A 15829-nucleotide genomic window follows, 5' to 3' on the forward strand; every position below is an offset into this window, starting at 1 on the left:
CAGCTTGGTGCCCTCAGCAATGTGGCTCCTGGCACCACCCACATTTTCACCTCAACTCTCCATACCACTTTGTCATTCCCTTGGCCCAGAGCTGCGTTTCTGACAGGTATGTCTAAACTCCCTTTGTTCCTACAACAGATACTCTGTACCTGCATATTTCCCACCTCTAATGTAGTCCATCAATTTATTAAAGGAGAAATATTAAAAGCCTTTATGATCATTTAATGTATCGAAGAATATGGTTTCAGTTTTGTCTGATCTTATTTTTACTTTGACTTATATAAGATGATGGCTAATAACAATACTGACCCTGCTGTATCAAACCAACTCTACTACCGTACTACCCTCCACACACTCTCCACAGCTACATACAACTCTCACTCCACCTGCACTCCACACTCATCCAATCACCAATCATTCCAAGCTTACTCTCTCCCTCTCCCAACCTAGCATTTACCCTCATATAACTAATATACTTACCTACACATTTCTCACAGATGATTTTACCTTAATTACTCTAATATTATTACATATACACACAATTTTATTTACGTAAGAAAAGCTAAACCACGTTATTAAGCTCTCCTCTAAAAGCAGACTTACTACCCAAATCTTTTTTGAGGATTTGTTAAAATCATCAAAATGATTGCAAGGAAGAAATAATTCAAGTAGGTTAACTGTTTAAGTATGAAATGGTTGATTGCAGTAATAAATGATTTTTTGAATTCTGAAAATATTTGATAATTTTTAAATTTTAGTAACTGTAAAAAACATGATTAGAACTTATTATGATTTGCAATTTCCTAATATTGTAAGCTATTTCTTTTGCATTTCAATAAAGTAGGTTTGCCTATCTAATGACCTGACATTTATCCTCATTAAATAATACTAAACTAAACAATGCATTTATTATGTTGCTATTCCATGTACCGGTAATTCAATATGCTACCGTATGTTTCCTAACAGCATTTGGGGTAAGGTGCAGGAGAAGGCCCCTAAGTCTACGTTTGGGCCAGAGCCAAGGCTACTTTTGTTCAGCCCTGCATCATACAGTACTGTAGTTGTCTTTCTCGAAGTGGAAGGGTTAAAGTGGACTTTAGGACCTACCCACACTAGCTGCAAAGTATATAAGAGCAATAGCTGAGCATAACAGGAAGAGCCAGAAACTCCACTCTGTCCAAAGGTCACCCAGAAAGCAAGGTATAAAACAATGGCTTTGACGGTATAGCAAAGCTTTTTCCCAGCTTCTCTCTTTAAATAGGCAACAAGCCTCTTGCTAAGCCAGTGCATGAAGGGAGCTCCCAACAGATCTCTTTCTCATTATTTCCTGTCATGTAGTATCTGAGCTGCTGCCAGTTTGCCTGACAAAGAGCTGAGGGGCAGAGCTGCTCCATCTATGAGGCAAGGTTTGGTACCTGGGGTAGCAGGGTCCACAGGGGCAGCAGAGCCAGACATAGATCTTTATTCCACACCCCATGCCCCCTTGTTCCTGATGTAGATCTTTCCTCAATCCTCCTTCCCTGACAGGGAGGGGAGTGCCATTTTGTCATTCACCTCAGGTGCCAAAATGTCTTGGGCCAGTCCTGCTAAGTGGACTTAGCAGCAAAACACTTCAGGAAAGAATTGCACACCACCCAACATTCCTCAGATGAAAATAGGGACATTCTAGTCTACATCAATAATACTTCGTTCCGCCCGCCCCCTTCACTCCAGCACCAGATTTAGGATGGTGCAGGTAGTTCAACCGCACAGGGTGCTGAGCTTAGGATGATGATGTCTCTGTACACCTGGGATGAAGAAGGTTGGAAACACTTCTACGGATGAGACTCTGGCACTTCCCACTTGAAAGGACCAAGGACTTGTGCACCCACTCCCAGCCCACTTTGCCCACCCCCACCAACACCCCTGGTATCCATGGCAATGCCTGCACCCATGCAAAATACTGACAAGGCCCAGGAGGTGGAAGCGTGGGGAACATGCAGGCAGCAAAACACAAGTGCACACTCCAGGATCACTGGGCGAGGTGGGTGGATGGGAGTGCAATAAGCAGCAAAGGATGTGGAGGAGGGCTTCTTGCAGTGGCGATCAGGGAAAGCCAAATGATGAATGAGAACAGGTTGAGGGAAAGGCGGAGTCTCTTGGTGTGTGGCATGATCCGCTCTGGGATCTGGGACTTTCAGGACAAAGTCATGGAGTCGTGATGGCTACAGTGTTTCTGTGGTGATCCTGGCAAAATCAGGGCAGTTGGAGGGTATGGAACTGGGTGTCAGAATTAGCTATCCTTGGGTGCCACTGTGTTTTCTTAGGCATGGACCAATAAATGACTGCTGTCTCTGCCCTGCCAGCCTCCCTTCCCCAACAGGCAACAAGACTTGTTAATCTGCTCCTGCCTGCTAGTAAAAACCCCAGCTTCTCTTCCTTTCTCCTCTGCATGAAGTCACTTGCCCGACACTGGATTTTTGCCAAATGCAGAGCACACTCTGATAGTAGCATTGCTGGAGAAACTGAGGGCGGGAGTTAGCACTGGAGCTGAGCAGACAAAGGGCATTTTCAATCAAGCGCAGGCTGGGAAGAGAGATGGCTGGGCTGAATGCACGCAGTGTCCTGGTGACTGGGTCCAATCGGGGTATTGGCTTTGAGCTGGTGAGGCAGCTGGTTGGGAAAAGCAACCGGCCAGAATGGATCTTTGCCACCTGCCGGGAACCAGAGGGACCACGTGCCCAGGTGAGCCATGGGATGTACGTTGGGATGAGTACGGAAATGAAGGTGATGCTGAGACACAAGTGCCCCAGGCAAGTTTGTTGCACTTCCCATTCCCAGGGTCTGACTGCTTAAACACAATTTAGTGGCCCCCTTGTTTGCTTTGACAATCCTTTCTTTTACAGAATTAGGGAAGAATGAGTAGGAAAGAGATTTGGTATCTCTCACCCATTGATCTGAAGAACATTTAAAGGGAGAAGTGATTATGCTATTGGGGGTTGGCTACCCTGTTTCTCTGAAAATAAGACGTAGCCATAAAATAAGCCGTAGCAGGATTTTTAAGCATTCAAGGAATATAAGCCATACCCTGAAAATAAGCCATACTGATAGGCAGTTTAACCTTGTAGGTTAAACTGTACCATATTTTTAAAAAAAGACATTCCCTGAAATAAGCCATAGTGTTTTTTTTTTTAGAAAAAATAAATATAAGACGGTGTCTTATTTTTGGAGAAACACAGCATTACAAGAACAGCTCAGATTATGAAATAAATAACATGAGGTAAACATTACTAAATAGTCGCTTCAGTGAGGATTTTGTCTGTGTCAATGTGCTTACAATTGCAATGTTTGTTCATATGCAATTGGATTGGAAGAGTGTGGAAAAAGAGCCTTACAACTTGTCAAAGTGGTAATGTAATCATTTAGCCTGCAGGTATGATAGGGACTGTCTTCTTATAGTGGGGGTGTGGGTAGCGGATTCCAAGCCCCAAGAGGTGTCTGATCCCAAGGAAGTCCCTTGGGGTTAGGGGGTGGAGATCCAACCTCTGAAGGAGACTCAGGCAAGCTCTCAGAAATGCCTCCCTTTACCTCCCTTCCAGATATCCCCCCCCCCGTTGCTTCTCTACATCTGTCACCTTCCCCTATTACGTAAAAGCCTCCCCCTTCAGGCGAGGCTGGTGGGAGTAAATCTGCTAGTGAGCCGGCACCCACCCTGCTTCCATTGTCTAGGACAGAGACACCAGTGCTGGCCCATCATGTCCTTCAAAAGGAAGGTACACAAGGCATGTCCCTTGTTGGTTCATAGCTTGTGTTTAGCCAAGTCTTTAATCTCTTATGTAACCCACTGAACCTTGCAACCTGTGACTAATCTGAAAATAAAAGCTAAAATCACAAGTTCCAGTTAATTGGGTGGGGAGAGGCAAGGAACACTTATGCAATCAAAATCAAAACCAAGACAAAAAATATTCAATAGATCTTGATTGTTTGTGGAAAACATAGAAAAAACAAATACTCAGTTTCCCTTGATTCTTTAATAAAATGTGTGTTTGCAGCCTAAGCCTGCGTATACACTGTACCTTTAAAGCACCTTGAAGCACTCCCCTCCCCAAGGAATTATTGGCACTAAATTTTGTAAAGGAGCTGAGAACTGTGGCTCTGTGAAGGGTAAACAACTCCAACCAGAATTCTTTGTTTGGTGTTTCAAATGCCTTTCTAGGGTGTAGAGTGTTCACCACTTCCTTCATGATTACCTAATCAAGGGGAGGTATTTCAAAAGCATATCTTGTAACCACCTCCACCCTTGTGGACAGCAGGATCTAGAATCAATCTAGACTGAAAACTGTTAAGGATGAGAATAAATTATTCCAGACTGAGGAAAAACTACATTTTTGTGTTACGAATGAGTTAGTGTATACACAGCCCCAATCTTCTACTTTCTTCTCTCCAATTTTAAATAATCCCACCTCCAGGGCTTGATGTTGCATCCTAAATCTATGGTCTGTGCATCTTCCAGGTCTTGAAGGATTTGGCTGCCAAGCACCAGGGAGTGGAGATCATCCCACTGGGTATGTGTTTGCCTGCCCCCCACCAAATTGCCTTTGCCCCCTCCTCCTACATTGTCAGAGACAAGAGGTGAGATTCAAAGTTATTTCGCAAGACTACTTTCCTGCAGGATATGTTCTAAAAAACAACTTAAATATATAAAAGTCAAATCCATTGTCAACAGTTGCTGAGAGGCACCCTCACACTTAGGATTCATCTCTTTTCTCTTTAACTCTTTCCTTTCCTTTCTGCCACATCAAATGATGAACTGCATGATGTGAGAAAGGGCCAGTCTCCTCACGGACTATAGGCAGAACCCCCAAACAGTCCGAGCACAATCCAGTTCAGCGCTAAATAGAAAGCAAAACTCAATATCATTGAACCTTTCTATTTGCATTATAATTTTCCATTATATGACACACTACAGCATTCCATATCTAGGCACCTTTGTACTCCTACCAGTAGTGAGGACCCCACCTCTGATATTATGAGTAATTTGTAGGTGTTGCAATATTGACAAAATATGTTTTTATACTAGTTCAAAGAGTTCTGGGCCTCTGCCAGAAAACTACACCTTAATCCTTTGTGGGATTGTTGCTATTGGGTAGCTGTGCATTGCACTTAGGCAGCTACAGCTACTGAAGAAAAAAAAATGTGAATAAATGTATTGTTTCATGCACCCCAGTCTCTGAGCAGTGAGAGACTCCAGGTGTTCCAGTGCTTTCCTGAGATTTGCTTTCCTTGGAATGAAGGTCAACTAAAACTGCAGTGCCTTTGGAATATATGGTTTTATTTACCCATATATACAACCTGAGCATAGGATGGATGGGCTCACAGTGTTAACACTCCACAGATCTGGCCTCCCCATTAAGTTTCCAGGGAGATTGTCAAGGCACATCTTTGGGTCCAGCGCAGAGCAAGGCAAGCCTCTGTCTCCAGCTTCCAGTATCAGCCAAAACTCTCTCACACAAAGAGCTTCCCTTAGCCTATTGTTCATAGCTGCCAAGTTATCCATTTTTTTAAGGGAAATTCCATTATGCTGAATAGGCTTCCTCACGAGAAAAGGGAAAACTTGGCAGCTATGCTATTGTTCTCCATCCATTACTGAATCTCAACTGGGAGCCTTCTCAATGAAGGACCTTCCAGACTGACTTTGCCTATCCAAGGCTCTCTATTGTCACTAAAGGTCAAGGTTGCCCAGCTGTGGTTTATTATGTTCATTATCTTTGAAAGTGCATGTAGTTCTTAAACCTTTTCCAACATGGACTTCTTATATTTAAGACAGGTAACTTGCAACTTATGTGTGCTTAACATGTGCGATTTCAACTTTATGTGATTGAAGGCCAGCTGGTTGAAATCACACAAATTAAATGAAATCACACAAATTAAATGCTCTCTGACTTCTGAGAGCTTAAAATCTCTTTTTGTGCAGGGTTTTCCCAGCATGGAAAGAGCCTGTAAGCTCTCAGACTTGCCTTGCATATACATGTCATCCCTGGAATGTAACCCCTGCATAAAATGTGAGTTACCTGTATCCATTTTCTTCCAGTTTCTGGCAATAAAATATCAGGGGGTGGAAATGGAACAATATTTGATGTATATCAAATTCCAATTATTCCTTCTAAATATTATCATAAGAAAAAGGCTTATAATGTGTTGGTTTGTAGTGAGAAGAAAAGTTGGACTTATGAAATTCTTCTCTTTGCTCCTGAAGACATTTCTGAGCCCTCTAGTGTCAAGGATGCTGCAACCAGAGTCACTGAACGGCTTAAAGGGGTCGGGCTGACGCTTCTGATAAACAATGCTGGAATTGCAAGGGTAAAAGCTATGGAAGCTGAGACGCCGGAAGACATGTCTGAAGTGTATAAGACCAATGTGATTGGGCCCATGATGGTGGTCCAGGTAAGGCTACCTGGTTGTTCCTCCTTCAAAGAGATTTCTTGTCGTGTTGCAGATCCCTTAATGTTGGAGAAGTTGGTGGCCTGATGTCACTGCTTCCTGGTGATGGGGTGATACCGTAGGCAGCTGTGCCTTTTTCATGGAGAAAGGATATGGAACCAAACTTGTAACAGCTGCATGACAGAATAATATTTAACAGTGCAACCTTCGTGGTAATGGAGGTGATGGGGGAAGATTGAACCTGTTGAAGTGGGAGTTGTAGCTGTTATGTGCCCCCTTGGCTCAGTGCCCTGTGCGGAGGGAACTGCCTGCACTACCCTAAATCTGGCACTATGGCCAGTCTTCTCTACAGCATGTGCTGCTGTGTGCAATTCTTTTATCTTCTTCTCCAGGCATTCCTGCCCTTGCTGAGGAAAGCATCTCTGGAAAGCCCCCAGAATGGGATGAGCTGCAGCAAAGCTGCCATTGTCAACATCTCTAGTGAAGCTGGCTCCATCACAAATCCCTTCCTGTGGGAGCAGGCACATGTTGTCAATTACCGCTGCAGCAAGGTATCAACACATCACAGACAAGTAGTCAGTTTAGTGCAGTGTTCTTCAACCTTGGGACTTCAGGTGCTGTTGGGCTTACAATGCCCTGTGCAACACTAATATCCAGCAGCCCACCCCCACCTCTCGCCTTCCATTGGATGTCATAGTTGCGGCACCTAAAGTTCTGCACCGGGTGCAACTGAACTGGTCATGCTCCCCTAGATCCATCTTTGTCTCTGATGATTGAATAAGTAAACTGAGGATTATAGGAGTTGTGGTCCAATAAAATCTGTTTATCCAATTTAAAGAACACTGGTTTAGTGGTCAGTTATCCAAGTGGCATGTTTCTTTTGCCTTGAAGGTGCTGACCAGGTAATTATACATTATTATATAAGTATTTACATATCTCCTGACCTTCGTAACTATGGGCCAGTCTCCAGTTGGCTTTTGGGGGGGGGGAGGTTCTCAAGAACCAAGAGGCTAGACAACTTCAAAGACTCATGGATGAACATTTCTGGCCCATTTTGGGACACTGCTTTGGCTTCCCTGGCTATCTTCGCTGGGTGACTGACAGAGTGACTATGTTGATGCTACTGGATATTTCTGTGCTTTTTATGATATTGTTGGTATTTTGTTTTGTATTTTGCTTAAAAGAAAAATAAGATAAGGTATAATCATAAGAAGAGAAATCCCTCTATCGCTAGATCCAGGTTTGGGGTAAGTACTCTTTGGTGAGAGAACCCCAGCACAGATTTAAAATAACAAAATATGCAGTAACATAAAGCAGGGAAATATAGGTTGCTAGACCTTTAAAATACCCCCATCTAAGTTGCTTCCAAAGTTCCCCACTTCCTTTAGCATGGAAAAAGACCACACATTTGGTAAGTTAAAAATGGTTTACTTATAACCTCTTCAAAGGTGGTCTTCTTCTTCTTCTTCTTCTTCTTCTTCTTCTTCTTCTTCTTCTTCTTCTTCTTCTTCTTCTTCTTCTTCTTCTGCCGCTCATAGCCAAGTAAGATTGTGTTCTATACACGGTTTTAACAATGAGTCCATAGGTGACTGTGGAGGCCAATTCTGGATTCACACATCCTTCCACAGTGGGGACATTGGTTTCCGGGCGGGAGTTGATCACGGTGTGGATTTTCCAAGCACGCCTTCCTCTTAGCACGTTTCTCCCTTGTGTCCTGAGTTCGAGTGTCTTCAAAGCCCATGACACCTTTGGTAAAGGCTGTTCTCCAACTGGAGATTTGCCTTGAGATTTTAGATTTGCCTTGAGACAGTCTTTAAACCTCTTTTGTTGACCAGCATTACGCTTTTCATTTTTAAGTTCGGAATAGAGTAGTTGCTTTGGGAGACAGTCATCAGGCATCCGAACAACATGACCAGTCCAACAAAGTTGATTGTGAAGAATCATTGTTTCAACACTGGTGATCTTTGGTTCTTCCAGTACACTGATATTAGTTCACCTGTCTTCCCAAGTGATGTGTAAAATTTTTCGGAGACACCATTGATGGAATCTTTCGAGGAGCTGGAGATGGCGTTTATAAGTGGTCCATGTTTCACAAGCATATAGCAAGGTTGGTAGTACAATAGCTTTGTAAACAAGCATTTTGGTTTCCCTGTGAGTGTCCTGGTCCTCAAACACTCTGCACTTTAATCGGGAGAAAGCTGCACTTGCAGAGCTCAGGTGATGCTGGATTTTGGCATCAATGTTGCCCCTTGTGGAAAGATAACTGCCTAAGTAGGAGAAGTGATCAACATTTTCCAATGTTACACCATTGTGTTGGATTTGTGGCGCTGCAGAGGGGTTATTTTGTACTTGGTGGTGCAGCACTTTGGTTTTTTGAATGTTGAGTGATAGGCCAAGCTTTTCGTAAGCTTCTGCAAAGATATTTAGGATGGTTTGAAGGTCATCCTCTGAGCGTGCGCACACTACGTTGTCATCAGCATACTGAAGCTCTATGACGTGGGGTTACAGTAACCTTACTCTTTGCTTTAAGCCTGCTCAGATTGAAGAGCTTTCCATCCGTTTGATATATGATTTCTACTCCGTTGGGGAGTTTCCCTTTGACAAAGTGTAGAATCATGGCAATGAAAATAATGAATAGTTGGGGCAATAACACAACCCTGTTTAACACCTGATCCCACTGTGAATGTTTCTCTTTGAGAGCCATCGTTATCTGCGATTGTTGCTGTCATATTATCACGGAGGAGCCGAATGATGTTTACAAATTTATCTGGGCAGCCGATTTTCAGAAGGACAGTCCACAGGGCATTATGATTGACAGTGTCGAAAGCCTTAGTCAGGTCAATAAACATCATATACAGGGGTTGGTTTTGCTCTCTGCACTTTTTTTGAAGCTGTCGAGCAGTGAAAATCATCTCCACTGTCCCCCTAGAAGGCCGAAATCCATTTTGGGATTCAGGAAGGATCACCTCAGATATTGTTGAGAGACGGTTTGCTAAAATCCTTGCAAGAATTTTGCCGGCCGCAGCTAATAGAAAGATGCATCAATAGTTTCCACAATAAGTTCTGTCACCTTTTTAAAAGAGATTGATAATTTCGGCATCCCTAAAGTCTGCTGGGATCTCTTCTCTTTCCCAGATTTTTTCGATGAGCTTGTGAAGTTGTTGTATAAGTTCAATTCTGCCCACTTTGAAGATTTCGGCAGGTATCCCATCAGGTCCACTGGCTTTGTTGTTTTTCATTTGGTTAATAGCTGTACACAACTCTCCCAGATTTGGAGATACTGCAAGCTCATCTCTAACATGTTTTTGCGGAATTTGTGAGAGGACCTCAGCAGCTACGGGGCAGTTGCGGTTAAGGAGATGTTGGTAATGTTCTTTCCAGCGCAGTGCAATAGCTTCTTTATCTTTTAGAAGTGTGGTACCATCTGCTGAACATAGGGGGCATATACCATGGTTTATTGGCCCATAGATGTTCTTTGTGGCTTTAAAGAAACTTTGTGCATCATGAGTGTCGGCTAAGTGCTGGATCTCTTGAGTTTTTTTTTTTTAATCCACCAGGTGTTTTTTAGTTCTCTTGTTCTTCTTTGAACCTCAGCCTTAGCGTTGGCATAGGTTTTTTCCTTAGTGGCACAGTTTCTATCTCTTTGCCAGATCTGAAAGGCCTTCCTCTTCTTGTCAATCATGTGTTCAATCTCACTGTCATTCTCATAAAACCAGTCCTGGTGTTTCTTGGTTTGGTATCCAATAGTTTGTTCACAGGCTTCAATAATGGATGTTTTTAGCTTGGTCCAGTATCCCTCGATGTTATCAGGGAATTCTGAAAGCAGATGGTCCTTCAGAGTCATTTGGAAGCAATCCCGCTTAATGGGATCTTGAAAGGCTTGAGTGTTCATTTTGCACCTTGGTTTACTTCCTTGAAGCCTGCGTTGAGGAGCGTATTAGTCGGTGATCTGTCCAGCAGTTGTCGGCACTCGTCATAGCTCTGGTAAGGAGCACATCATGGTGATCTTTAGCACGGACAATAACATAGTCTAAGTCGGTGCCAGTGGTTTGACCAAGGATGCCTCCATGAAGTTTTAAATTTATTTTTCTGTTGAAAGAGTGTGTTGGTAGTAACAAGGTTGTGCACTGCACATATTGTCAAAAGTAAGATTCTGTTCTGGTTGCTGTTGCCAACTCCTTCTTTCCCAATTGTCCCAGGCCACAGATTGTCAGATTCATACAGCAGTAATAACACACAGGAAGTGAGAATTAGGTTCCTAAGTGGTGAGAGTTTCTAACTTATTTGTATAGAAACACAAAGGTGGCTTGCTTCAGCCACACAGTCTGAGCTTGGAGCATCCAGCTTAGACCTCCTGACCGGTAGAGTACACATGGTAGAATGGGGGAAAGTGGGAGAAGAAAGAGCTTGATAACCCTTCCTCCCAAGGAGTGAGCTAGCTAAGCCTGGGAGGACAAGCTTCCTAATGTAGGAAAGGTCATAACTGGTAAACCCGCTGTAGATGGAAAGCGGTACAACTAGCTACAGAAACCACCTGTGTCTTTCATGAAGGACTACATTGTGAAATTCACAGAAGTGCAGACTTCAAAAGAATGCAGCATTTCAGTTGAATATTGGTTTGGTAAATGGAAATAAGATTGGTTCAAATTAAAATACAAAAGGGAAAAAAATTATCCCCCATCCTTAGTTGTATCATTCAGCTACCTGCTTCTGGTATGTCTCAATCCTAGGCTGCTCTGAATATGCTGACGCGATGCCAGTCCCTGGGATATGCCAATGACAAAATCCTGTGCATTGCACTGCATCCTGGGTTTGTGCAGACAGACATGACAGGTGGAGGGGTAAGTTATTTGTGTCAGAATCAGATCACCATACAAAGAGCATTACAATTATCTAACTCGTTTGGCCTACATTGAAATAGGGTCAGGATGGAGAATGAGTTTATTACAGTAACTTGTTTGTGTTTCAAAAGAATTTTAAAAGACATTCTCTAGTAATATTTTTTTAAGAATAAAAAATCCATCGATCTGATGATCCAATCCAGCAAGAAAATAGTCACACACTCACACACTGGTGGACTCCAATCCAGCAGTATTAGGAATGCTTAAGCCATTTAAAATTTCAACTCTCTGCTGAATTGTGGCTGGATTGACAACACTGACCAGAAAGATGATTCTGATAAGTCGAGCATCAGTCTATGGACTCAGCTACATTCATCACAATAATGCGATTTGAATGTGTTTTAAACATGCAACCTCAGATGGTGCCAGAGAGCGAGAATTGTTCAACTCTCATTAGAATTTTTTTCTTTTGGTAAAAACAATCTAATTTCTGATTCATTTACAGTGTTGTATTCACCACCCTGTGAAGGTAGTGCCAATTCCCTACTATTTATTTCCAGAGCTACTGGTAATTGTCTAGACAAGGGCTATCGTGGCTGATAGCTACTGACAAGTGTTAAAAACATACAGTGTTTCCTGACTATCATCACTTTGTGGGAAGGATTCAAGTACATCCCAGAACTCTTAGTTCTGATTAACTAAAGGGAATTAAAGGGTTCTGTTGTCCTTGTGAAACATAATCACTTTTTTAAAAAAAGAACCTGAATTTTTGTGGTTTGGAAAGTGATGGGGAGGTGTATTCAAAAGTGTGTGATGAATGAATGAATGAATAACTGTTGGGAAGACATCTGCAAAGGAACAATATTACCAAGCTGAAGGATTGGGCTTTGGTTTCAAAGTACAGAAAGTACAAGAGACAATTTGATTTAGCATTTGTTTTTCAAGGTAGTTATTGACAGAAGAAATTCTAACCCTGTCTTGCTCAGAACTAGTTCCTATTGTGTTCAGTGGGGCTTACTCCTAGGTAAATGGGGTTAGTGATTGCAGCCTGATTAGCTGGAGTGGGGATATTAGAAGTGTGTTAAGAGGAGGGGAAGAAGACAAGTTAAGGTATGGCAGATCTACTTAGGAGTATGCTCAAGTGAACATTGTGGGAGCTGACTTTTGAGTAAAATAGTAAGGAAGGGAGAGAGAGAAAAGAAAATTTCTAGTTGATTTCTAGGAGCCTTTGGTGTCATTATGAAATGCTTGTGGAAAGTACATATGTGTTTATGTATTGCATTTTATTTCCACCTTTTCCTCCAAGGAGCTCAAGGAGGTACATATGGTTCTTCCTCTCCTCATTTAATCCCCACAATAACCCTGTGATGTAGGTTAGGCTGAGATGAAATGAGTGGTTCAGTGATCTTCATGGCCAAGTGGGGATTTGAACCGTGATCTCCCAGGTCCTAGCCTTATACTCTCACCATTGCACCACACTGGGTCATTCATGTCTTATTGGATCACCCTTATCCACAGATATAGAGAGCAGCTGTCCAGAATGTTTCTCTGTTTGTGTTTGATGGGCGGTGCATGAATGCTGTCCCGTGTACTCTCAGTTGATGTTACTTATGTTTTTTGTCTCTCTTTTTTCTTTTCTTTTCTTTTCTTTTCTTTTCTTTTACTCACAAGACCCTGTGTCACTCTTTAACCTGTTCTTTCTTTCCAGTTACTCACAGTGAATGAGAGTGTGCAAAGCATCCTGAAGACCCTTTCCCATCTCTCGGAGAAAGACACTGGGACTTTTGTGAATTGGCAGGGGGATGTACTTCCTTGGTGAACCCAAGCTATTTAGCTACCTGATGTGGAGTAGCAAAGTGCCTCAGGGTGCACAGTCCCAAAATGGGTCACATTATTTTGACACCAGAGGCAGAAACACACACAAGCTCCCCTCTGTCTCCCCCAGCAGTAATAAATTACAGAACTATGAAATACACCTAATTTGATACAGTCAGAGGTGGGACAATGCATTTTGTTGCATGTGACAGACCCCCATTGATTTTATTTTATTTTATAAATAATGTTTTATTTGGTTTGTAACAATATAGCAACATTCAACAATGCATGACACCAATACATTCTCAATCTAATAACAGAGAATAGAAAACTAAAGGGCGGAAAAGGGGAGCAAGATAAAGGATCCGTCAGTTGAAAATCATACATTTCTTATATATATTAGTTAACATAATAAAATGTATAACATTTCATATATATATATATATATATATATATATATATATATATATATATACATTTCATATATACAGTATTAACATAATTAAAACTTAGAGACTCCAATGAATCTAGATCAAGGATGATTATTAATAAATTAAATGCTTCCTGTATTAGTATATGAAAGTTAGCTATATTTATATAAATGTGAAAATAAAAAAAGAGTATGAATACGATTCTGAATGTGATAGGAATGAACCTGGGAAAAGGAGACCTGGATGCCCAATATCTTTTCCTTTTGTAGTTATATCAAGTTGTTCTTGGGGATTGGTTATTATCTGGAATGCTTTCATGGGCAGGCTATAAATAATAAAATTATTATCATCATCATGCCAAATTGTTGTGAAGTTATCCTTTTGTTTCTGATCTGTTAACAATAATAATTTATTCAATAGTTTTTCCAATAGAATGATATCCCATACACTTTGTACCAGTTGTCTACATTCCCCCCAGAGAGATTTTTCAAATGTTTAGGTGTAATAAGAGTAAATTCTACACAAATCCAGTGGGGAGTCCCTAAAGTGTTTGGATGGCACCTTGTATGCCTTTTTCCAGAAAGTCCTGCAGCCAAGCTGGTGTTGAATCTATTGCTCTGACTTCCTTTGGACTACCATCAGTGAGGCTGAGAGGGGATATTGTCATCTGGGCAGCTCAGGACCTCCATGCAAGTTTGCGCCCTGAGGTCCCTTGGGCAGTAGCAAAGGAAGACAGAGGCAGGGTGCAGCAAGTGTTGGGGGATCACAGGGGGTCATGCAGGGTATGTAGGGTGGCAGGGGAGCTGGCACGGTCCGTCCCTCAACAACTTTGATGGATCTCCTTAAAAAAGCTCAAGAGCTTTGGTCCCCTAAAAAAACCTCTGTCCCAGGTGTTAGTGGCGGTTGCTATGCCACTGCTGGCCTCGATGCTGCTGACTTCCCCCCCAGAAGTGCGCTCCATCGTCTCTCAAGACAAAAAGATGCCAACAACAATTTTGTTGGATAATCCACAACAAAATTTGGAGAAGGGCAAATGAGCAAGAACTGCAAATTAGACGATTTATTCCCCATCCCTACTCAGCAACACACTTGAGGACAACCAACTAGCTTAGCAGGTGTAGGCAAGGTACGGTAGTTTAGTGGGCTCAGGGCGAATGGCAGAAAGACTGCTGCTATCAATCCACCCGCAGCATGTGTCACTTTAAGTGGCTGCCTCACCGTGTCTAGTGTTAAGTCCAAGCCCTGCATGTATTCCTAAACAGATTATTTCTTTATTCAATACATATTTTAAGGCTGTCTTTTAAAGGTTGTTCATTATATCTCAGATCAGTAGCATGAAAAATGTGTTATTCCATGCTCACAATGTAAATAATATGGAATTTATCTCTTCCCTCTCACCACTGCCAGCATGTACTGTACATGATTTCTGTTGCTTATCCCAAGCTGCAGGTGTGAGCAGTAGACTGGGGAAAACCAACCCTGTCCAGCTGTACTGCCACCACCTTTGTAGTAAGAACTCTTTACCAATAAAATACAGTTAAGAATGTTCAATATAAATATATATTTGGAAAGCCAAGTACAGAACAAAAGAAGAAAGGTAGCTTGCCTCATCCTAATACAGTGGAACCTCGGTTTATGAACACCTCGGTTTATGAATTTTCAGTTTATGAACGCCGCGGACCCATCTGGAACGGATTAATTCTCTTTCCATTACTTTTAATGGGAAAGTTCGCTTCAGTTTATGAACGCTTCAGTTTATGAACAGACTTCCGGAACCAATTACACCCATGTTTCAGTTTATGAACGCTTCAGTTTAAGTACTCCGCGGACCCGTCTGGAACGGATTAATCCACTTTCCATTACTTTCAATGGGAAAGTTCGCTTCAGTTTATGAACGCTTACTTCGCGGACCGTCTGGAACGGATTAATCCACTTTCCATTACTTTCAATGGGAAAGTTCGCTTCAGTTTATGAACGCTTCAGTTTATGAACAGACTTCCGGAACCAATTGTGTTCATAAACCGAGGTACCACTGTACTTACAATCAGAATCACAGACTCTACAAGCAAGCTGTTTCCAGACACACGTGGTTCTTGCAATGCATGATTCTTCATCTGAGCAGGGCCATTAGAGACCCATGTCAGAGACAGGTTTATATACAAAAAGGCCTGCATACAGAAGGGTAGATTTTCCTTCAAATCTGGCCAAGTGATGGAATCTTCTCTCAGCAAAGAAAAAAATGACAAAAACTACAATATTCATTTCATAGTTGGCTGTGGTGGAATTTTAGGTAAGTATGTCCTCATTACCATTTATTTCAAT

The 15829-nt window shown here is 42.0% G+C and overlaps 1 protein-coding gene across 4 annotated transcripts; it reads left to right on the plus strand.

Annotated features, from left to right (window-relative positions):
* The first annotated feature begins 2184 nt into the window (after nucleotides 1-2184).
* On the plus strand, nucleotides 2185-13492 carry LOC118086002 (C-signal). 4 transcript variants are annotated; one of them, XM_035117202.2, is made up of 6 exons: nucleotides 2197-2724; nucleotides 4493-4544; nucleotides 6236-6423; nucleotides 6813-6971; nucleotides 11151-11261; nucleotides 12970-13481. In XM_035117202.2, the coding sequence occupies exons 1-6, from the start codon at nucleotides 2578-2580 to the stop codon at nucleotides 13078-13080; spliced, it is 768 nt and encodes a 255-aa protein (XP_034973093.1). In that variant the 5' UTR covers nucleotides 2197-2577; the 3' UTR covers nucleotides 13081-13481. The 4 variants fall into 4 exon arrangements, with proteins under 4 accessions (XP_060131986.1, XP_034973093.1, XP_034973096.1 ...); XM_035117203.2 differs by having other exon boundaries at nucleotides 2530-2792; nucleotides 12970-13492; XM_060276003.1 differs by lacking the exon at nucleotides 6813-6971 and having other exon boundaries at nucleotides 2185-2724; nucleotides 12970-13486.
* The last annotated feature ends 2337 nt before the right edge of the window (nucleotides 13493-15829 follow it).

This window comes from Zootoca vivipara, chromosome 6 (assembly GCF_963506605.1).
Source record: "Zootoca vivipara chromosome 6, rZooViv1.1, whole genome shotgun sequence".
Classification (NCBI taxonomy): domain Eukaryota; kingdom Metazoa; phylum Chordata; class Lepidosauria; order Squamata; family Lacertidae; genus Zootoca; species Zootoca vivipara.

Excerpts from the sequence above, each read along its gene's own strand:
- LOC118086002 (XM_035117202.2), top strand. The coding sequence starts at position 2,578 with ATGGCTGGGCTGAATGCACGCAGTGTCCTGGTGACTGGGTCCAATCGG. Across the intron at positions 6,424-6,812 it reads GGCCCATGATGGTGGTCCAG|GCATTCCTGCCCTTGCTGAG; the intron begins GTAAGGCTACCT and ends CTTCTTCTCCAG. Across the intron at positions 11,262-12,969 it reads CAGACATGACAGGTGGAGGG|TTACTCACAGTGAATGAGAG; the intron begins GTAAGTTATTTG and ends CTTTCTTTCCAG.